A 24447-nucleotide genomic window follows, 5' to 3' on the forward strand; every position below is an offset into this window, starting at 1 on the left:
ATTTACTAAAATCATGTTCCCTGAAACACCCATCTCTTACTGGAAAGTTCTTTTTCAGTATAGTTTGAAGTTCACATTTAGTGCTTCAAATATATGAGTATTTTTTTGAAATAAATCCATGTCTCATACGTTCACTGGTCTTTTTCTAGATTACCCTAAATTGTGATCTTTTGTGGGTTCTTTTTTGACTCACTAAAGAATCAATTTTATTTTATTTTATTTTTAAAGATTTTATTTATTTATTCATGAAAGACACAGAGAGAAAGAGGGAGGCAAAGACACAGGCAGAGGGAGAAGCAGGCTCCATGCAGGGATCCCAATGTGGGACTTGATCCCAGGACTCCAGGATCATGCCCTGGGCTGAAGGCAGGTGCTAAACTGCTGAGCCACCCAGGGATCTCCTAAAGAATCAATTTTAATAAAGAATAGTGATAGTTAAGAGTTTTTTGGTGGAAGAGCCTGGCATGCATTCTTTTTCTGTATCTTCCCAAGCTCCTAGCACATGCATTTTAGTAGCAGATATACTTATGTTGTTTTACTAGTATGACCAAGGAAACTCATATCACTTTGACCCTTCTACAGATAACAAGTATGAGGTCTGGACAAAATGCAAGAAACCACTACTTAAAAACACTGGAGAACTGGAGGTCAGACAGATGCTATAGGGAAGTTGACACCTGTAAAAAGGGAATGATATACTGTAAGTTTCTCTCTCTCTGTCCTTCTTCAGCTTTTATCTTGGGTGAAGACTGAAATTAGCAGCTGCATGGGACAGGTAAAACGGTCATAGAAAACCTATCTAGGGATCCCTGGGTGGCGCAGCGGTTTAGCGCCTGCCTTTGGCTCAGGGCGCAATCCTGGAGACCCAGGATCGAGTCCCACATCAGGCTCCCAGTGCATGGGGCCTGCTTCTCCCTCTGCCTATGTCTCTGCCTCTCTCTCTCTCTGTGTGTGACTATCATAAATAAATAACAATTTAAAAAATAAAGACTTAAAAAAGAAAAAAGAAAACCTATCTACTATTTTTCTGGTGTGAAGAATGGAGAGTTCTGAACAACTACAGCTAGTGGAAGATGTGGGGAGATCCCCAAAAATGAGGAGAGAGAGAGAGAGCGAGAGAGCCCTAAATTCTGTAATACATTCTGCCCAAATCTTTGGCTGACTCTGAACCACACATGCTCAGGGCAGGCTCAAAGCAGCCTAGTTAAGAAAAAAAGAAATGAACTGAACTTGAATTGCTCCCCGAGAGAGGATTTGCAGTTTGACTCTAATCAAGTTAAATCCCTGGTTAAAAAGAACAATAGCAACAACATTCTCAAGGAGTATAGTAGAATCCACATGCTCCACAACACAACAGCTGCAACATCCAGGATACAGTTTACAATGACTTGATATATATGATATATGAAGAATGTGACCCATTCTTATAAGAAAAGGTAATCAGAGGAGGCCTATTCCATAATGAACCAGAGATAGAATTAGCAAACAAGAATTTAAAAACAGGTATTATAAGTATGCTTAATGATTATAAAGGAAAGTATTATCTTAACGAATGAAAATATAGGAAATCTCAAGAGAGGAAAAAATCTATAAGAAAGAACGAAATGGAAATTCTGGAGTAAAAGTCATAATATATGAAATTTATAGATCACGGAGTGGACTTAGAGCAAAACAGAGATGACAGAGAAAAAAATCAGTGAATGTGAAGCTAGATCAATATAAGTGATCTAATCTGAAGATAGAAGAAAATGGATTGGTGAAGAACATATGAGAGGCTGAAGGACCTGTGGGACAATAGTAAAAGGTTTAACACTCATGAAGTTAGAATCTTAGAAGGAAAGGAGAAAGAATGAGACATAAAAAATACTTGAAAAAAATGGTTGAAACTTTACCAAAATTGGTGAAAGACAGAAATTACAGATACAAGAAGCTCAGTCAATCCTAAATAAGATAAATATGAGGAAAACTGGAGCTAAGCATAAAGAAGTCAAAATTCTGAATACAAAAGATCAATAGAAAAACCCTGAAAGTAGTCAGAGATAAATGGCATATTGCATAACTGGGGAACAGCAATTCAAATTATTGTTGATTTTCATCAGAAATTGTGAAGGTTAGATTACACAATACAGAACCTATAAAAGGCTGAGAGAGAGAGAGAAATAAAAAAAAACCCTTGCCAACCCAGAATTTTATATCCAATGACTATAGCCTTCAAAAATAAAAGCAAAATAAAGACATTTTAATGATAAAAAAAACCCACAAACAACAAAAAAGAGAATTAATTGCAGACTTGTATGATAAAAAATACTAATGGAAGTTCTCCAAACTGAAGGGAATGACACCAGACAGCAAGTAGAAGTTTTAGAGGAATAAAAAGTGTCAGAAATGATAAATATCTAGGTAAATAAAGAAGACAGTTTTGCCTTTAATTGTTAAAGAAATGTATATTATCATTTAAGTAGAAATTGTAACATGGCCTCATGGGCTTTATACATGTATGTAAATGTAATACATATAACAATTATAGTTTGAAGGGGGATCACTAAATGGACCAATTTAAGTTGTAGTGTTTCTACACATTATATGAAGTGATACAGTATTAACTCCAGGTAGACTGTAGAAAGCTAAGAATGTTTAAGTAATTACAGAGCAACCCCTGAAAGTACAAAGAAGTATACTTAAAAATCCAAGAAATAAATTAGAATGGAATTTTTAAAATATTCAAATAATCCAAAGGAAAGTAGGAAAAGAATAGAGAACCAGACAACAGGGATGGCAGATGATGAATAAATAATAGAATAGTAGAAATATATCCAACCACACTTATAATTTCACTGTAGTTAATGGACTAGTACTCTTAAAAGATAGATATTATAAGAATGATAGAAGCAAGGTACAACTATATACTCTCTATAAGAGGCTCACTTTAAATATAAAGGTCCAAGTTTGAAAATAAGGACGGAAAGAGATATACCCTGAAAACAATAAGAGTAAGAAAACTGGAGGGGCTTTATTGATATCAGATAATGTAAACATCAAGATAAGATCTTTACAGAAAGACATGTCATGGTGATAAAACAATTTATCAAGGAGATATAACAATCACAAATGTGTATACTTGTCAAATTAATGCTTCAAAATATGTGAAGCAAACATTTAACATAATTAAAAGAAGTAAAGAGTTTCAAAATTATACTAGGAGATTTTTAATTATACTAGGAGATTTCCTCAGCCATAGATAGAACAACAGACAAAAATTCAGTAAAAACATAAATGATCCAGAGCTAATTGTTGCTTATGCAAAATTACACCTAACATTTGAAAAACAGACATTCTTTCCAAGTGCATATAGTATGTTTGTCAAGATAGACCATGTTCAATGGGCTATAAAAATTAAGCAACACTTCTAAATAATCCATGGGTCAAGGAAAAATGGAGAAGGAGACTCAGAAAATATTTTGAATCTGAAGCATGATTTTGATACTTAATATATGCATAACCTTGGACAATTGATTTGAATTGCCAAGTCTCGGTTTAGTCATCAATAAAATGGAGCTATTAACCCTAGCACAAGGTTGTGTTAAGGCTCTTAGCACAAGTCCTGGTGTAATAATGATACTTAACTTCATTGTCCATAACAGGAAGCCATTGGTGAGGGTGTGTGGCTATACGTATAGGTCTCCTGCCACTTCCATTATTTTCTTTGAATGTTACTCAAAAAGCCCAAGCAACATCACCCCATTTATTATTTTAATTAATTAATCAATCAATTAATTAATTTTAGAGAGGGGATGGTCAGGGAAGAGAGAATCTTAAGTGGGCTCTACACTCCCACGTGGGGCTGGATCTCACAACCCTGAGATCATGACCTGAGCCAAAATCAAGAGTCAGACGCCTAACTGACTGAGCCACCCAGGTACCCCATCCCATTCTTTAAATATCTTTGTTGATAAACTTTCCACTATCTTTGATTTAATTTTTAGCTCATTACCATATAACACTATTGAAAGCCAGAGGATTTATGTAAACACAGAGTGCTATTTGCTTGAATGTGTATCTTGAGAATAATGCTCTCATCCTGGGCCCCCGTTTAACCTGCAATTCTGATTGTCCCTAGTGCAATGAGTGAAAGGATGCCAGGCCAGAAGCCCTTCTCCTACAACTTGTAATTTGAGAGCTATAGCTCAGTCACGCTGGCCTTCCATTTCCTAGATATCAAAAACCAATCTGGAATATAAGAGTCATGATTCTCTTCCAGTTTTCTTCCCTGCTATGTTGTACAAACTCAGCAGTGATATCAATCTCTCTGCTTCTTAAAATGTTTCCTTTTAAACACATGTAATAATAACTATCTCACTGGAATATTGTGTCTAATTAATTATTGTTTGTCAAAAGCTTTAAGGTCTTCAGCTGGAAAGGGGATTGTGGATGCCGGCGGTATTATCTTGGAGAGCCCTGCATCTTGCTTCATTGATTGAATGGAGCTAGTGTCTGTGTGTAATCAAATTAGGCACACTGCTACAGGCTTCTGCTATAATTAATGAAACCCATGCAGACTGAATGAAGTGATCAGTCTATTATTTTTAGATTGAATAATTAAGTCTGAAGAGCTTCAGTATTTTTTCAAGTAGCTTCTTTTCTCAGCTGACTGTTGACATTCTGGCTCTCAGTCTTGCTGTATTGTGTCACTTAGTTTTGTGTCAATTTTTCTTGTGTTCTGCAGATTTCATCATAATACAAAAACTGTGGAATTTTTACAAATTTGTATTTTACAGGGTAGAACTAAGTCTTACCCTAAAAAATAAGACAAACTGGGGCAAGAAAAAGGCAAGGGGGATGGTACATGTTTTACTGGGGGCCTGCTCTGTGTCAGGTACTACGTAGCACCTTATGTATATGACCTTGTTTAATTTTTCCCTGGCCACACAGTGAAGTTGGCGTGATCCCCATTTTACAGATGAGGAAACAGGCTTGGGGAGTTAAAATAATTTATGGGAAATCAGAAACTCATGCTCTTTCCATGAGTGGCAGAAGCCCAGTGCTGCGCTGCATGCCAGAAGGTGTGTTATTCAGAGAGGTGGTGATAACATACCTTCAGTGTCTTGTTGTGTCTCTGCAACTCCCGGCATAGACTCTCCAGTTTGCTTCGAGCAAGGATAGCTCTGCTGTGTTCACTTTGTAACTGGTCTTTTTCTTTTTGGATTTGTACCTGTTTCTTTTGTAAGAACTTTAACTTCTTTTGCTCAGTGCGATGCTCATCCAGCTAGACATGAGGGATGCAAAAATAAAAGAAAATGGCAGAAATTGCTTTTGAGTTGATAGAAAAGGATGAAAAGAGGAAATACCAAAAGATTACTCTGTGGTTGTTGGAAACATTCTTTGCTATTGTCACTGCCCCTCTGCAAAAAATTTCACAAATGTGACTTTGTGATACTCATAGATACAGCTTTTAGAGCATATCATTTATAGGTTTTCCTTATCATTATAATGATCCCTTCCTATTCTTTTTGGTGGTCTATAAATAGTTTTCCTTCTCTTGAATCTATCCAGTGATACTGGTCAATATAGAAGGGCATATCTTGGAATCTGTAAAGCTGTCAGAATTCATGATAATGTCTTGCATTGGTGCAATGGTCAACAGTGTGTCTGCTTGGTTTATATTTTGTTCTCACAATTATTTCTCATAACAAGCTTATAGCAACTATTTTTTAAAGAATAAGAAAGCATAAAATAGCCTCCTGGTAAGTGGAAGGTGAAGTCTGTGGTTTGTAAAACAGGGAGGGAAGAGAAAATACCTCTCAACTACCTAGCATTGGCGATTTTCCACCAGAGCTTCAGAAGTAGCCACTGCACAATTCAACAGCGAGAATGGCAAGTATCCATAACACACCCTGCCCTCTGACCATCCCCAGGTTCCATGCTCATGGCCAATAAATCATGACACGCACTTTTGCCAACCACAGTGGGGGCCTTTTCTCATGCTCCTCCAGCAGCTATCACATAGTTCCATGCGACTTCCCATCTTGGGATGCTACAGTTCAGGGATGAAGTCACAAGATAAGATGTGGGACACCCAGTTAAATTTGAATTTCAAATAATTAAAAAATTTTAGTAAAAGTATATCTAAAGTATTGGATGGGGCACTTTTACTGAAAAAAAAATTGTTTACTTGAAACATAAACTTAACTGGGTGTTCTCTATTTTGTTTGCCAAATCTAGTGATATTTTAATGGAATTCTAGCTCTGGTGGGTGGAGGGGCAGTTTGTGGATCAACCAACGGAAGTCATCAGAGACTAGCACATGCCAGACGTGTTGATCTCAGACAGTCAGTGAGGCTGTATCACTTCATCCAGAGCCTTTCTTTTGCTGGACTCAGTTTCCTGAGTGCCAAAATGGTGCTTAATGCAGGTAGGTGCTTATCCTGATTATGACTTTGTTGGCTCAAGAGGAGGAAAAGCCCATGTGAGACTGTCAGGGCTTCTGAACCCCAGGTGTTCTTAGTGACTTGAAGAATCTGATGCAAGTGATCACACACGATATGAACTCTCGCATGTGCCTCAATCTCCCTGTCTTGAAAAGGTATTTGTTCTTTTTGAACTAGCTGAACAAGACTATCACATTTACTTCAGTTCATGACTTATTTTACTCTCTTCCTCACTCCTTCCTGCCACACCAAAATGATCATTGTTGGATTAAGCTGGGGATGTTCATAAATGATATTCAATCTTCACATTTATGGGCAATTTTCATTTATTAGTGAGAATTAACATCAGGAAAAATTAGACCCATATGACCATAAACATTGATTGAAATTGATTTCTTTCTTGAGGTTCAATTGGAAAATCATTGATATTTTATTATGTTTCTCATTCTAACCTCCTATTAAAAGGATGGATGAGTTTTTTTCATTTTGTACCATAGTTACATTTGTGCTTATATTTGGATTTTATTAATTTTTTATTTTTATTTTATTTTTTTAGAGATAGAGTGGGGGGAGGGGCAGAAGAAGAGGGAGAGAGAGAATCTCAAGCAGACTTCTCACTGAGCACAGAGCCCCATGCAGGGCTCCATCTCACGACCCTGAGATCACGAGCTGAAATCAAGAGTTGGACACTTAACTGACTGAGTCATCCAGGCGCCTCCCATTTTTTTTCATTTTTTTTAATTATAAAAAAAAAATTTTAGAGAGAGAGTGTATTTGGATTTTAAATGACCTATTATCTCTATCTGAAATTTATATATTGTTATTATTGTTATTGCCATTATTATTTAGACTTTTTTCTTTTTGAAGATTAAATTGTATGTCAGGATTTCTCAACTTAAGCACTTGTACATATTGAGCCAAATAATTTCTTGTTGTGGGGGGCTATCTTGAGCATTGTAGGCTGTTTAGCAGCATCCTTGTCCCCAACCTACTGGATGCCAGTAGCGCCCCCCAATTGTGGCATTCATAATATCTCCAGACAGACATTGACTATTGGCCCACAGTGAGCAAAACTGCCAAACAAGGGAGTACTACCCCATATGGATTTACCTGAGCACTAGGAGAAAGATACCCTACATGTGTTTTATAAGTTGGAAGAGATGATTTTTGCTTGCTTATCAACCATGTAATGTTCTAGTTTTACTGCAAAGTCATACATATTTGCCATTAGGTCTATCTTGCTTTGCTCTAAATAAAAACTCTTAACTTTCTGACAAATTTATGAAGAGTGTGGCTAACTTTATTCAAATACTTCTGACTTGTGAATATATATATATATATATATATATATATATATATATATATATATGGTTCTTAATGAATGAAAGCGAACATATTGTAACGAGTCAACTTTAGTCAAATACTTACTGGCTTAGTGATTTAATGATGCACTTAGACACAGCACTTCTGTACAATTGTAACAGTCATATTGGATTTTTATCTGCTATTTTTCTTGTTCTCTCTTTTTCATTATTAAGTTAAAAAAGTAAAATTAATGCCAATTATGAAATCAGAATAGTATTAGTGGTTTGTTGTGACTACATTAAAACTGAGGAAACTTAGAAAACCTACTTCTCCCAAGTCCCTTCTTAATTTAGTCATGTGGTATCTTTATTAATAAATATATCCTTATTTATTAATGAAAACAATCGTAGATGATATTACAGGATTCAGAGTCTGTAAGGGTGAGTTAGCTAGAGTGGCATTTTGATTCACGGCTTTGAATTTGATGATTTATTCTATGTTAATACATGTCAGACACCTTCTATATTAATATCCAAATCAGTGAGCAATGAAATAGGTTTTAGTCTTTAAGTAAAAGATTGAAATTATTCATAATTTTGCCTTTCTGAAAAAGAAATGTAATGAGTTTTTGGCCAATTATCTCCTATTCATTCTTTCTAGAATGATCTTTTGGGTTTTAAAGTTCATTATAGGACATGATATAAATGCCAAAGTATAGTAAGTAGGCTTGAATTGAGTAGGCGCTCTGGAAAAATAACCTGGGTGGGGTGACTCTTGACTAGGAAGGTGAGTAGGCGGAGGGAGTTCCCATGGTGAACAGCTGTGGTTTAGGAAGAAAATCTCGGCAGATGGGAGAAGTGGTGCTTCTCTGATGTGTTTCTGTGGGTTGCAGCACTGCACATGGCTTCCTGTACGGAGCTCGAATACTGCCCAGTCCAGCCAAGTATGAAGCATGGCGCTAGAAACGAAACATGACTGGCTTTGGTAGAAGGAGGTAAATCAAAGTGGCAAAGGGAAAATGATGTGGGAAATATTGAAGAGAGCAGGGATGGACAGGTGAGAATGGGGCCTTATTTTTAGGAAAAATATTTTTGAAACCTAACTTATTTTATGCCATTGAAATTGTTCATAGACAGTTAATAGCTAGTGTTAAGCAAACTGTAATAAAAAAAAAAAGTTGATACACGGTACTTGCTTTATAAATTTCTACTATGCTTTTGGAAAGTACTATGACCATTAAAAAACAAACAAACACAAAAACCAGAAGGAATTCATACTACTTGATTCAGTAATCCAATTCTGGAACTTTTCCCAAAGATCATAAAATAAAGGAGAAGGAACAGATCTAATGCATGACGGTGTTCCATGCAGCAGTATTTGGTAAAGCAAATCGTGGAAGGAATCTAATGTCTCCAGACTCGAGAACCAGGAGATAATGGCCACTTCATGGAAAAAGACATAGCTATTATAAAATATAATTATAAAGACTCTGAACTACATGAGAAAATGTCTGTCATATGAGCCAAAAAAACCAGGTACCAAATTACATACGTACCTTATGATAGTAATTGTTATAAAAAGTATCTCTGCATATATAGCAGAATTGGAAAGGAAGATGGATAAATCAAAGTTTGTGTTTTAGATTATGACATTAGAGAGATTTTTGCTCATGTCTGCAGCATTTCTCGTATCATCATGATGTGGGGTTTATGTGATTAAAAAAAAATTAAAAAGTATTAGGGGAGTTAAGCAACCAGCCAGTCACTCAGTATTTCAGAGTCCCTCCAGGTCTATTGCAGGACAGTTCAGCCCAGAGGATGCAACAGGAGGATAGGAAGAAAGGGAAAAACAGGAACCACAAGACAAAAGAGTGAAAAAGAAAGAAAACAAATCACTTGTTAGATTGCACTCCACTGATAGGGATAAGACAAGGGGTTTGCATGCCTGAAGCCCCTTCAGGTTTGGACTCTCTTCTCAAAACAAAACACACAGAAAACAAAACTAAGAAAAAGCAATTCCGTCTAGGGCCTCAGAGAGGCCCATGCCAGTGAGAGGCTCCAAATGAAACTTCATTAGTGGCAAAGGTAAACCTGCCTTCACCCTGCCACCTAGAGGAAATGTTCTGTTGCGTGTGGACTTGGTTTCATTCTCCTGTCACTGCTTGTCCAAAAGAAATCAGTAAGTGAAAACATTGTTTTAAAGAAAGCCAGCAGATATGAGGGAGAAGCATGTTGGCTAGCTTCACTTGAGCAGACGTCACATCCCAGCAGTGGGTTGCATACTCCGTACACCCGGGGGAGTAGGACACAGATGTCGCTGCTTTAGCGGAGAGGCTGCTACACTGAACCCTCCTCTTTTCCCCAACTGACCCACTGAAGGAGTACCAGTGGGGAGGCAGTGCACTTTGCCGGCTCTCTGGTGTCCATTGAGTGGCTTCCCTGCCTCTCGAATGGCCTTCTCCAGATGGACCCTCCGTGGGGAGGACCTAGCACTAGGCAGAGAGTGATCCACACCAAGCACTGCCACAGGGGGGCAGGGAGAAGAATGTAGATCAAAGAGAATGAATGAATGGTTGAATGACTGAGTGACTGGCTGAATGAACAAATAAAGTTTTCCAGGCCAAATGAGAAGGTGTTACACAGTGAAGGTAGGATAAATTCATCCCTCTCCCTTCCTGAGGGGGCCTCTCAAAACACCCAGGCAGGTGCCTATGCACCTGTTCTTACCTTTCTTCCTGTCACCTTCTCTTGCCTATATCGCCTTTATATTGAGTATATTTCTCTTTTATTACAAACCCAAAAAGAACTTTAAAATATCCACAATTTTCAATTCTCTATAATTCTCTTTTCCATTCCCCAAATTATACATATAATTGAAGGCAGAATAGATTCCAACTCTCTTCTCTTTCTTTTTTGAGCTGTTTTTCCTCAGTTTTTCTATTTCTTTTTCCTTTTAAAAAAATTCTGCTTTTATGGATTCTTGTTTTGGCTTGCGTGAGGCAACCAGCTATGGTCTCTAATGAGCTACCTGAAAAACGAAAGGCCTCTTTTTATCAGCTCTAGCCAGAGCCTGAATCTTTCTGACAAAAAAAACTAATCAGAGATCTTACCAATTCAGCATACTTCTTGAATAAAAAATCAAGTTTTTCTTCAGGTGTTTGCAACTTGTTCAGATTTTGCATTAGCAGGTTGGCTTCTTTGCCTTCAAAGAAAATAAAAACCATAAAGACATATGAAAAAGTGTTTTAAATGTTTTGAAAATATTCAAAAGAATAAAAAATGCTGACTTTATATAAGGCTAAGTCATCCATTTCGCCTCATTAATTAATTAAAAAAATAAAAGCAAAACAGCCAATCAAAATTTCTGACTCCCATGAAATGGCCAGCATCGATACATGCAGTTCTAGAATTCCAGCCCAAAGCACAGAAATTTGACAGTTCAGTATGCCATTTTTTGGTTAGTTTTGTTTTTAGTACCTCTTTTTTCTCTCTCTTTTGGGGGAATCATTCTCTTGTTCCTGTGCATGAATGCATTCCATGAGATAGGTTTGGGTGGGAATGATCTGATTGTATCTCCTATCTAGCAGAGAATAAAATCTACATAGAAGGAAAATCAAGCCAAGACATGGAGGGCCTTTTCCACAGACTTTTTGGTGTTTCTGTGATGATGGCTTCTGCCTTCCTGGGCCTTCATTCCTCCTGCCCAGGCCTTAAAATTTGTTGGCAGTCTCCTTGTCCGGTCCCTGTTGGAGTTTATGCTACAATTTAAGAGTCATCTGTTCACAATTATTTGATAGTAAATCTCAAACTCTTCTCTTTCCTCATTGTTCTTTCTTTCGTCTTCTTCAGCTCAGCCTCTCTGTTTGCCTTTCTGTGGGCCTAGAAATCTTGTTTTCAAGTTAGCCATTGGGCTGAGTGTTGGTGGGGAGGAGAGGGACCCTGAGGCCTGCATGTACCACTGATGATACCTTTTCAAAGAGTCTGATCAAGGTGGAACAGAGTGACAGCCACTCTGGCTAATTAGAATCGGAAGGTCAAACCACACGGTAGAGGCCATGTTTCCTGGCCTAAATCTATGTAAGAATATTAACAACTTTGACAACCTTTTCCCAAGAACAGGCATTTCCCTTTTGCTAAAATATTTGCTTTTATCCTGGAGAGGCAGATAAATCATGGAATTAGGCTTGCCAGATGAAATACAGGACATGGGACATGACTGTACAAAAAAAATTTGCATTGTTTACTGAGGTTCAAATTCCCCTTGGCATCCTGTATTTTTATTTGCTAATTCTGGTAACTCTAATGGCATCAAAGAATTTTAGGTTTAGAAGTACTTTAAAGAGCAGCCAGACAACTGGTTAATTTTATAGATTAAAAATCTAAAGCCCAGAGAAGGCCAAAGTTACATAATTAGTACTGGCAGAGCTGAGGCTTGAGTCCAAGGTTGGTCTATTTGCTCTAAATCGCTCCATTCCCATGTGGAATTTGGATGCCAGGAAACCCAGAGAAAGAAAAGAAAACTTTTTCTTAAAAAACATGACCTCATTCCTAACAGCTGGTTTTGTCCATCTTTGCCCAGTGAGTCAGTTCAGATTAGAGACCTGACCTGAGACGGGGAGAAGGTGGGTGTGAGAGGCAACCTGCCAGCTCTCCAATTATGGCCTGGGTGCCTCGTGCTGCATTTAAGCTGAGAATCACTGCTGCCCACCTCCACTGCACCTGCGCTGTGAGCTATTTCTCTAGCAGCCAGGGAGAGATGTGCATTGGTCACAGGCCTTGTCTTCAGGCTGTGAAAGGCACCCAGATGAAGACTGCTGTCCTGAGTGAGTGTCATCTATTAGGGGAAAGAGATTGTTGTGGATCAGATTTGGCCCAGAACCCAGCACATGTTTTGTCCACGATAAGTTCTCAGTAAATGTTGGTAATAGTGGAACAGAGCAAAGCCAACCTGTGCTCGCTAGTAACATGTAAATGAAACGAACGCTGTCCTGAAGACTACTTTGTGACTGACTAGAGGACAGACAGGTCTTACTCTCACCTGTGATATTTAATATACACTTAGGATATTTCTCAGTCTGAGTACTAGCACATAAAACCATTATGTGTTTCATCTGGGGGAGATAGAAACATTTGAGTGAGTCCCATGGGTCTCTCTCTCTCTCTCTTTTTTTTCTCCATATTAAGAATCTTCTTTCCTTTTATTTTCTTTAGCTGTGAGAAGGGGATTATGTTTTGTTCCGTTTTGTTTTGGGCACATTCACTGAGGTATCTTTCTACTCTCATATCCCATTATTTTGTATAAAAGGTTTACATTCAGAGGCATCAGTCTATCATTCAACAGCAAAAAACATCCAGGAAATTGGAGGTGGGCATGTGCAGGATTAAAAAATTTGTGACATCAGGGGGCTTAGTTTTAAACTTTCATTGGTTTTGCTGGACTAGAATGTTGTGTGGGATTATCGTGGTGAAGAGAAATAGACAGAGATTGCTCATCTTCTAATAAAGGCTGCAATTACAGTTCCACAGAAATGAGGTCATTCGGTGATAGTGTCAGACACCAGAGACAAACTGACTTTTTTCAGGGATATTTTATTGTGAGGGAATGACCTGACTTCTCTCCAGTGTGTCATTCCAAAACAGTGTGATTGTAAGATTAGTCATTAAAAAAGCAAGGGACAGACCTGAAATCCCCATTAAAGCCAGGGAAGGCACATGAAGGGCATATGGCCATCCGTCCACAAAACACTCTACAAGAAACTCTACAAAAAGTAGGACCACCAAAGCAACAAGAACAGCCATGTCACACATGGCTATGACCAATGGCACAGCTGTAGCCTGAGGGAATATTGTTATACGAAGGAATCATTGTTACATCAAAGACATTAAAACACTTAAATTGAGATAATGAAATCAGCTGGCTATATAAATGTGGACTGGGATTTTTCTTAAACTTTTAGCATAGTGATAACTATCAATACTAAGTTTATGTAGATTTGATGAGTGTCTGAAACCTGGCTTTTTCTCTTTCAAAATTGTCTTTTAAAATTTGGGCTTAAAATTTGGTCTTGGATACCCAGGTGTGCCTGTCTTCCCCCTTCCTGATTTCCATGTGCTGTGGCGGAAGCTAAAAGCTTGAAAAGATTGTGAAGGTTCTGTTTCAAATGTTAGACCCAGATTTATATTTCAGTGTTAATTTTGTTCTCTAACACAATTTAAAAGTAGTGAGTATGATACAAATAATTCCTGAGTATCTATAGAAATCTTAAGTGAAATAGGATTTGTGTATGTTGATAAAAAGGACACTCCCCATGGACTCAGCATAAAGACTAGACCCTGGGTTCTAGAACAGACTGTGTCACTGACTAGTTTTTTGTTTGTTTGTTTGTTTGTTTTTGTTTTGTTTTGTTTTTTATAGTCTTCAACTTTCTGGGCCTATATTACCCTGCCTATAAAATTAGTAAGTTGACTAAATGGATTCTGAGTTTAGCTCTTAGGATTTGTAAAATTCCATGACTGGAAACTGGAATAGTTTTAACCATTTTTGGCTTGATTTAGACAACAACAAAAATAACAATATTTGGATGGTATATTTGTCTTCCCAAAATGTTCTGGGGAAAAAAATAAAAAACTTTAAGAATTTATCAGGATTCTCTTATCCCTCATTTCACCTTGTGTTGTCTGAGTTTTGTTTGTTTTGCTTAGTTTTAATGACTATCAGCTTTGAAAATACTACCTGCCCTGTATTTTCTAGTTACATTGTTTTTATTTGGCCAACATTTTATACCTTCTGTATAAAATGTTTTAGTCACCTTGTTATATTTACTTGGAACTTTGGCCTCTCATTCAGTTGGGGACTGGACCTGGACTTCTTACTAGGTCAGTTGATGATATGTTTGAACTATTAGCAATTTCTTGGCTATAATTATAAAGAAAACTTTCTTAAGAGGAAAAAATAACTTTAAGAGTCTAGTAATGAGGAGATTATTCCAGGGAAAACAAAGTAAAGCAAAACCTTATAGTGAGAAAGAAAAATATCAGAAAGAACAGTAAGAAATGAATACATCTATTCCTAATTCTGATCAGAAGATAGTACTAATCATTTTTCTCAAGTAATGTTTTTCTCTCCCATTCAACCTATTTCTTTAAACCTTTCTCTCCTTTAAGGACCTGGCCTAAAATCCAGTTTCCCTGTGAATCTACTCATGAATCTTGCAATCTCTGTTGATTCCTCTTTTCCCTGAATTCTTCCTGTCTCCTACCATCTTATCCCAAAATTTAGGATTTGTATCAAGGCAACAGCTTATTCCCTTTTCACAGTGAAACTAGAAATCAAGCTAAAATGGATGAAATAAATCATCTGGAAAAGTGCCCATTCTAAGGAAGAGTAAGTGAATGGCTTTCTAAAGATGTTTCAGAATCCACTGTCCTCGTCAAAGTCCTCAGACGATACAACTGAAAGTCACCTGTAACTAAAGGCAGAACCCATTAACTGAGCTATATAGTAAATGCTCCCTACCCAACACACCAATTAGTTTTTATGTATACTCAATCCTGCAATATTAGTGGCTTCAGTTCTGCTCCTTGCTTTCTTTATGAATAATCTCAAAATCACATCAACTAGGTGAGTAACCTTTTTTGTAGACTCTTAAACTCTCTAAGCTTCAATTTCCCTTTTTATAAAATTAGTGGGTTCTATAGAACACTTCTGAAAGAAATTGAGGAAGACACAAAGAGATGGAAAAATATTCCATGCTCATGGATTGGCAGAATTAATATTGTGAAAATGTCAATGTTACCCAGGGCAATATACACGTTTAATGCAATCCCTATCAAAATACCATGGACTTTCTTCAGAGAGTTAGAACAAATTCTTTTAAGATTTGTGTGGAATCAGAAAAGACCCCGAATAGCCAGGGGAATTTTAAAAAAGAAAACCATATCTGGGGGCATCACAATGCCAGATTTCAGGTTGTACTACAAAGCTGTGGTCATCAAGACAGTGTGGTACTGGCACAAAAACAGACACATAGATCAGTGGAACAGAATAGAGAATCCAGAAGTGGACCCTGAACTTTATGGGCAACTAATATTCGATAAAGGAGGAAAGACTATCCATTGGAAGAAAGACAGTCTCTTCAATAAATGGTGCTGGGAAAATTGGACATCCACATGCAGAAGAATGAAACTAGACCACTCTCTTTCACCATACACAAAGATAAACTCAAAATGGATGAAAGATCTAAATGTGAGACAAGATTCCATCAAAATCCTAGAGAAGAACACAGGCAACACCCTTTTTGAACTCGGCCATAGTAACTTCTTGCAAGATACATCCACAAAGGCAAAAGAAACAAAAGCAAAAATGAACTATTGGGACTTCATCAAGATAAGAAGCTTTTGCACAGCAAAGGATACAGTCAACAAAACTCAAAGACAACCTACAGAATGGGAGAAGATATTTGCAAATGACATATCAGATAAAGGGCTAGTTTCCAAGATCTATAAAGAACTTATTAAACTCAACACCAAAGAAACAAACAATCCAATCATGAAATGGGCAAAAGACATGAACAGAAATCTCACAGAGGAAGACATAGACATGGCCAACATGCATATGAGAAAATGTTCTGCATCACTTGCCATCAGGGAAATACAAATCAAAACTACAATGAGATACCTGAGATACCACCTCACACCAGTGAGAATGGGGAAAATTAACAAGGCAGGAAACAACAAATGTTGGAGAGGATGCGGAGAAAAGGGAACCCTCCTACACTGTTGGTGGGAATGTGAACTGGTGCAGCCACTCTGGAAAACTGTGTGGAGGTTCCTCAAACAGTTAAAAATATACCTGCCCTACGACCCAGCAATTGCACTGTTGGGGATTTACCCCAAAGATACAAATGCAATGAAACGCCGGGACACCTGCACCCCGATGTTTCTAGCAGCAATGGCCACTATAGCCAAACTGTGGAAGGAGCCTCGGTGTCCAACGAAAGATGAATGGATAAAGAAGATGTGGTTTATGTATACAATGGAATATTACTCAGCTATTAGAAATGACAAATACCCACCATTTGCTTCAACGTGGATGGAACTGGAGGGTATTATGCTGAGTGAAGTAAGTCAGTCGGAGAAGGACAAACATTATATGTTCTCATTCATTTGGGGAATATAAATAATAGTGAAAGGGAAAATAAGGGAAGGGAGAAGAAATGTGTGGGAAATATCAGAAAGGGAGACAGAACGTAAAGACTGCTAACTCTGGGAAACGAACTAGGGGTGGTAGAAGGGGAGGAGGGCGGGGGGTGGGAGTGAATGGGTGACGGGCACTGGGTGTTATTCTGTATGTTAGTAAATTGAACACCAATAATAAAAAAAAAAATAACAACTTAAAAAAAAAAAATAAAATAAAATTAGTGGGTTGACTCAATGTATTCTGAGCCCAGATTGGACCTGTGGATCAGCTTTGTTTTCTTCCCAGGCTTCAAACCTCTGATTTCCTACTCGATCAGTTATCAACCTAAATATCAGAATGTATATTATATTTTATCATTGTTTTATGCTTATTACTATGGGGTGTCCATGCAGCCCACCTACTGTTGGCAGAGAAGTGAATAATAAAATATTTGTGAGTCTGGAGGGTGGGGTGGGGAAGGCAAGGGGGATGATTTAGATGTTGACATGATGTGTCATGGTGGTGTCTAATAGGACTCTGTTTTTGTTTCTTTCAGTTCTGACTTTATCAACTAAAGAGATTTAAAAATATTCTTCCAATTGCTTTGGTGTGTAGTGTGTGATTGTGGGATATGCAGTCTCTAAAGGAAAAATGAGTCCTGGATACATGGGTTGTAGAGACATTTCCCAAATATTCAAAGGTGTTCTGCGAAAGAAGGATCTCTTTGGTCCAATAAGTCCAGGAAATGTAAACTATGCTCATCTCTGTTGGGGATTTTTATTGTTGTATGTTAAAGGTCAGAGAACTCTAGCAGTAAGGAAACTTTAACTTTGTCTGAAACCTCAAATATCCCAAAGTATATGCTATGGAAAATTTTGGGTTAGAGAGCCAGAACATTTCAGCATCTCAAAGATAGCAATAAAGCAGATATTATCTGATAAACATGCAGCAATTAAAGGTATCTTTGATCAAGGACCTAAGTAAAATCTAAGGATATATTTTCAGGTACTGGTCAAATGATTTACTAAAATTCTATAAAAGGTCCAAATAGATTCTAAGAAAGACCACAGCCAGCACTTTACTTTCTCTTTAAAAGGGGGGAGGAAGCACTTTCTGAAGCAGCAGAATCATTGCTTCCACAACCTGTTTGTATCAAAACTACCCCTGGTATTTTGGCTTGGTCCATTCCATTCCTCCCAATTCTGAATTTCAGTGGTCAAGAGCATTTTTGATACATTTTGTATTTGACTCTAATGCACAGTTAAGTTTGAAAACCACTGGTCTAGATGATAGCACAGTGCCATTTAATTGATGAACAACTAAGAAGCCTGCTATAGCTACTTGCAGATGGCTGAAATCATGTTGAAAATGGTGGTTCCATGTTTTGATTAGTCTAAAGATATTTGTCATAATGAAGCCAAAACATGACAGTGTTTAGAAGAATATGCTGATGGTGCTCAGAGGAAGAGCATGGAAGGGTCACTGTTCACACATACATAGAGTGGGCACAAATGGGCACCCTGCTTCACAAACACTGGTTCTGGGCATTCAGTTGAAATCTGGTAGCTTGTAGATAGTGGCAGAATTAGAGTTGTGGAATTTTTTCTTTCTCTACAATTCTTTTGATTTGGTAACTACACAGCATAGATTTTGAAATAACTCATGGAAGACAGAGAAGAAACCACAAGTGGTCATCTTTGATTTTACCCTTATGTTTTTCATATCCCCTCAATACAGCACATACACACTCCTCTGTAGAAATAGCTGTAGGGTGATAAAGCAAAAGAACTTTCTGGATTAGGAACACTTGAAACCATTCACCTCTGCTATGTGACTTTGTACTGTTTTATAAGAAATGTAACAATGACTAATACAAAGGGACATTTCTGAAATGTCTTGGATAGATAAGGAAAAACAGCTTTTGAACACAGAACAACCTTATTCTCTTTCCCAAAGATCCAAAACCCTTGAGTGATTCTAGTCCTGCACTTTGCAACTTTGGTAGATATTTTAAAAGTATTATTTGGGTTATTTTATTCTTTATGTTGTGTTTATCAAGTGTCTTATTTAAATGTCTTTTAACCTTTCTTGAAAGTATTGCCCACAATGGGTTTTAAGTACCGTAGTGATATCCCATGCCAGCACAGACATATTTGGGGGTTTATAGATAGCTTGTTATTGGAATCTGAACCCAGTTCTGACTCCAGTGCCCGTGATCTTTCACTTTGCCACACTATCTTCCGGAAATGAGTAAGACATTATAGCGGCTTCTGATAGATTCTCTACCTCCTTTGGGAGGCAGGTATATAAACAAATGATTGCTGCAGAAAATTTAATGGAGAAGTAAGGTAGGTGATGCTAACTATAGCTTGGCATGTCAGGGAATGGACCATAGAGGAGGTGGTCTTGTCCTGAGTGTCACTGTGAAACTCACCAACGAAGACAGGCAGAGGGGCTCTCCTATGCACAGTAACGTGCTTTCACTAGTAGCTGAAAAATTAACTCTCTCATCCTTTTCTCACAGCCATTTTTTATGTAAAATCCCTCACAATCTTCACTTTTCCTGTACCTGTTCTTAGCACTTATCCTATATAACAATTAGATTACACATCTGCTTTTCTCTCCATACTTAGAGCTCCTTAACCAAAAGGCCTTATTTATCTTTGTGTACCCAGCACAGTACCTCATAAAGACTATGCATTAGCAAATACTTGCTGAATCAATAAACGGATGAGAGTAAAAATATTTTGTATAATTTTTGACATTCTATAACTGAACATTTTTAAGAGTTTTGTTAAAAAATATTTTATATAGTAATAGAACATTCCACTCATTAATCTAATAGGCAATCCTTTTATATACAAACCATCTCTATATTTATCTTTTGTTTAAATCCAGATTCCACTAGCTTTGCTTTAAACAATTTCTCTTGTTCATTCATCCTTATAACAAATATTTACTGACCACCTAGCATATGTCATCTACTATTGTAGACACTAGGCATCCAATGATGTCTGAATTCACACACAGTTCCTGTTCTTGTTCTAAAAGAGCTAGGGGAAGTGAAGACAAGCATTAACCAAATAATCACAAAAAAATAAGTGTACACTCTCAAATGTTGCTAAATGCTTGGAAGGAAAGATACATGGTACAACAGAAACAGAAAACAAGAAGACCTTATCTAGGGTTGGGCTAAGAAAATGTCACTTGAATTGTGAGCTTACTGCTAAGTTAAGTCCCCAAAGGGCTGAAAGTGAAGGGATTTCTAGGTAGAGAAAATAGGATGTATGTGGGCTTTGTGGTACATGGAGCATGGTACATTAAAAAACTGATAGAGAAGGTCAGAATGATTAGCAAATTAGGCAGTAGTAGTAGTGGGTGATAGGGGCAGAGAGTTCAGGAAGGGGAATTATGCGGTAGAGTGATGGGAGATAAAGCTGCAGAGACTGGTTTGGGTTAGAACATTAGGGCCTAAAAGATCATGTTAAGAATTTTAGTCTTTGTCCTAGGAGTTGTGGGAAATCACTGGGGAGACAGGGTAGGTGAGCAACATGTTGAAAAGTTCACTTCACTCTTTTCAGGGGAAGCGGCTAAACACAAGCATAGAGCTTAGAGCAAGGGAAGTATAGGGAGACCCTGAAGGAAGCTATTACAGCAATCCAAAAATGAGATGTGGCTGTTAGTAAAGGTTAGCGGAAGTGTCTCTTTTTAGGAATAATCAAAGAAAAGTCATGCATTAGAACATAACTACTTGCCTAATCCTTTTAGGATTTTCTTTTCCAATTTTTGCTCTTTATTGCTGATAGGTTCTTTGGCTGTGGCCAGCTCTCCAGAAGCCATGGGTTCTCTGTCAGTCTCTTCAGTGGCCTCATCACAGTCCCCATCCTCATTGTCGGGTGGTTCTGTGTTCTCAGGCTGCTCCTTTGCCTTGGTGGGACCCTCTTTTTCAGTAGCAGACCCATAGGTGTTAATGATGTCTTCCAGTTGTCGATTCAACTCCTCAGAGATATCATGAGCTCCCTGTTTAGACTGCACACCTGCTATCCCTTCTGGTGCTTGGAGTGAGGTTGAGGAATCCTTATCATCTTGCTTCTCCAAGCCATTTTGACTGGGTAATGATGAACTGTCTCCTGGAGGTGTTGACTGGGGTTCCCCTGAGAGCTGCACAGAATGATTCATCTCCATACTGGGAGATGTATCTAGTGATAAGCATAGTCAGGTTTTATATAGTTAACCAAGTTACACATAAAATGTAAGGATATCCCCCAAAGGGCACCTATTAATTATGGCTTCTAACATAGAATGAATGTACTTTTGCAAACCATTGATATTGCAATTAGTTATGTAAAAACAGTGGGAAGCCATTTTTCCAAAGCAAGTCATACTGTGAACATATTTTTGGTTTTGGTCTTTAAATTCCAGTAGAAATTTCTATGATTGACATTAATGGAGTAATTCAAGATATTGTTTTTCATGTTATATTTGTCATATTGCTTAAGCCAATTTGGTTATCGCTCTCTTACTTTATTCTATGTAGACTTACAGTCATTGGAAGTACATGGATGGATGGCTGTATTTAAAATGTTTAAAATGCTGTTATTTTTTTCAAAGTTAAAACATTTAATATAAGAGCCACTGAACTTACTAAAATCATTCATAACAACAGCAGTCCTAATCCTAGTCTATTTTTTTAATTTTTATTTATTTATGATAGTCACAGAGAGAGAGAGAGAGGCAGAGACACAGGCAGAGGGAGAAGCAGGCTCCATGCACCAGGAGCCCGACGTGGGATTTGATCCCGGGTCTCCAGGATCGCGCCCTGGGCCAAAGGCAGGCGCCAAACTGCTGTGCCACCCAGGGATCCCTCCAATCCTAGTCTATTTTAATCCATAAGTGAAGACTTGATAAATATGAATACATTGATAAAAATGAATAATAAATAAATAATAAATAAATAAATAAATAAATGAATGAATACTACATACAGGAAATACTTTGTTGCTTTTCTGGTGTTTTCCTTTCCTCAAATGAGCAACACTTAATCATCTATCAGCAAAACACGTTTTCTGAGGTTCAAACTAGCTCCATTTTTGGATAAAATGAAGAATGAAGGAAGGTACAAATTAACCAAAAGCTAGTATGGAACCATGGTGATGGTCATAATAATAATTTCTTGAATTTTATTAATATTTTCGTGTTCCAATATAAAAACTGACTTTCTTTAAGAAAAAAAAAAAACACAGATTACAACTCTTTTTTTTTCTCAGTCAAGAAGCTCTAGGCTAACTTCATAATTTAATTTTTAAGAAATAGCACTGTTTAATGAATAGGGAGGGGATAAACTTGGGAAATAATCCACATATAATGTGGGCTCTTTGGAAAGAGGGGCTGAAGTACAAGGTGAGTCAAAGAATTTTAGGAATTCTGGCCATCTTCATTTCTAGGGTTGCAATAGAGTTGACCTTGGAGTTATGGTGCCTTTTATTTGTTAATGGTATTTAATGGGGATGCTGCTAATGAACGACACAAAAATATGACAAGTTTCTCATAATGCACAGGTTTTGCTGTTGTGGTAGCTCGAGAAGAAAACCAAAAACATACTGTTCCATGCACTGCACAGCTTCCTCCTCTCATTCTCAGGGCAGGGGATCTCAAGTGCTTGAACCCCAACAAGAACGGAAAATCCAGCCTACAGCCATTGCCACCCACTTACGGCCTTCATCAAGTGCTCATTAACTTGGAAGGAAGTACTTTTTTCTCCTACCTACTTTAATTCACCAGCTTTATCATCAAAAGATGCAGTAAACAGCCTCATTGTTTTCACCACTGGTATTTCTTTATCCTGACCCCGACTTGTTGGGCACACTCGTCTATATATAACTTACGCCTCCCCTAAACTCTGAGAAAGATACATGGCACCTGCTGTCCAGCCAGAAGTTATTTTAAGCTCTTCTAAAAGGAGCCATGGCATTTAGCACTTCTTTGAAAATTAAGGGAAGAGAATCCTTTTAAAATCAAAACTAAAAGCAGTAAACATTTACTGGCTTAAATACATATGTGGGTTTTAAAGTGTTAGGGAGGCTTCTTAGTATGAAATAAAATCTAAAGTAAACCCCAACTTCAAAGCAATGAATTTAACACTGACTGCTCACAAGAGTTTTAGTATGGTTAGTCTAAATGCAAAAGTTGACTTGTATTTGATTTATTCTTCATTCCTCAGAGGCCACAGTCCTTGATGTTTTTAATATTAATTCCATGGATATCCTTTAAACTCATTGCCCACATTTACTTTAATACAGAATAACTGAGTCATTGTAAACCACAAGACAACTCAATTCCTAAAAGTAGCCTCAAGATAAATCACCAAGAGGGAGAAAATTAAAGTCAGAGAACTCTGCTACTTTAAATGATTCCTTTCCATATTAATTAATTGACAGCAAGAAATTATTTCTAAATTTTATCTTCTTAATAAACTTTATTGCCTTTTTTCTCTCCTCAGAATTTTTCACTTGTACTGGGTAGTCCAGCAAATTATCACACACATCCCTTCCTGAGCAACACATTTCAATTATAAATAAAACAATGGAAAGTTCTTCAGAGTTCACTGGCAATCTCAAAGTTGCAAGTTTCGAACACCACAAACCGCACCCTACAGCTTCTCACGGGGTTCGGGGAGCGATTGTCGCACTTACCAGAAGACAGGGAGCTAAGCAGAAAGGAGAGGCAAGAGGCAGCAAGAAGCTAGTCAGAGGAGCGGTGACAGCAGGGGACAGGCAGCTGTGTTCTTACAAGGGAGAGAGAGAAACCACACACACACACACACACACACACACACACACACACACACAGGCGCCAGGGCGGCAGGAGAGCAGGGAGGGGGTGGGGAAGGAAAGGAACCGTGTATGACACAGCAAGAGAGAGGTACACCCAAGTTTCAGTAGCTGTCTTCTAGGCAAAGGTCTGAGGAAAGAGAAACAGCTGGTAGATCTTATCAGACTCCATGTTTTGTCCTTTTAAAAATCTAAATGCTCACTATATATAGCCCCTCGGTGCAATTTTTCATCGTTGTTCTTTTGGGCAGAGGTCATGTTTTCTTATTCCTTAGTTTATTTCCAGTGCGATCTGTGATTCATTTTTTTCCCCTTCTTATGCTAGTCCAATTAGTGTCAGGTTTCTTATAGGAATCATGGGGGGAAAACCCAGTGGCTTAACAATAGGGAGGTGGTGGGAAAACTCCTCTAATTCTGATGTTATTGGTTTGTTGTAAAACTCGAAATACGAATGGAGGTGGCTCTCTTGGCACTGGGCTTAGTGGCATCTTCATGGACACGGTAATTGGCCTAACTGGCCTCAGATCCCACGTCTGAAGCATGTCACCACCTTCACGTCTCAGATAAGCCCTTGGGGAGGCAGTCGCTTTTTCTTCCTAAGTTGGAGGCTTTTCCACCAGCTGCTTTCCCAAATTTGTCCACCCTTTTTATGTCTTCAACTTGTTCCTTAATCCTTGTCAGAAAAAGAACCTTCTCTTGATTCACTGTAA

The 24447-nt window shown here is 37.8% G+C and overlaps 1 protein-coding gene across 1 annotated transcript in view; it reads right to left on the reverse strand.

Annotated features, from left to right (window-relative positions):
- Positions 1-23796, reverse strand: part of TXLNB (taxilin beta) — a 51682-nt gene extending 27886 nt beyond the window's left edge. Inside the window, exons 1-4 of the mRNA XM_025422423.3 lie at positions 23600-23796; positions 20663-21106; positions 10840-10931; positions 5093-5263 (exon numbers count right to left, since the gene is read on the reverse strand). Coding sequence (XP_025278208.1) covers positions 5093-5263; positions 10840-10931; positions 20663-21092 — 693 coding nt within the window. The 5' untranslated portion in view covers positions 21093-21106; positions 23600-23796. The remainder of the gene's footprint in view (positions 1-5092; positions 5264-10839; positions 10932-20662; positions 21107-23599) is intronic.
- Positions 23797-24447: the final 651 nt, after the last annotated feature.

Source organism: Canis lupus, chromosome 1 (assembly GCF_003254725.2).
Source record: "Canis lupus dingo isolate Sandy chromosome 1, ASM325472v2, whole genome shotgun sequence".
NCBI classification, from domain to species: domain Eukaryota; kingdom Metazoa; phylum Chordata; class Mammalia; order Carnivora; family Canidae; genus Canis; species Canis lupus.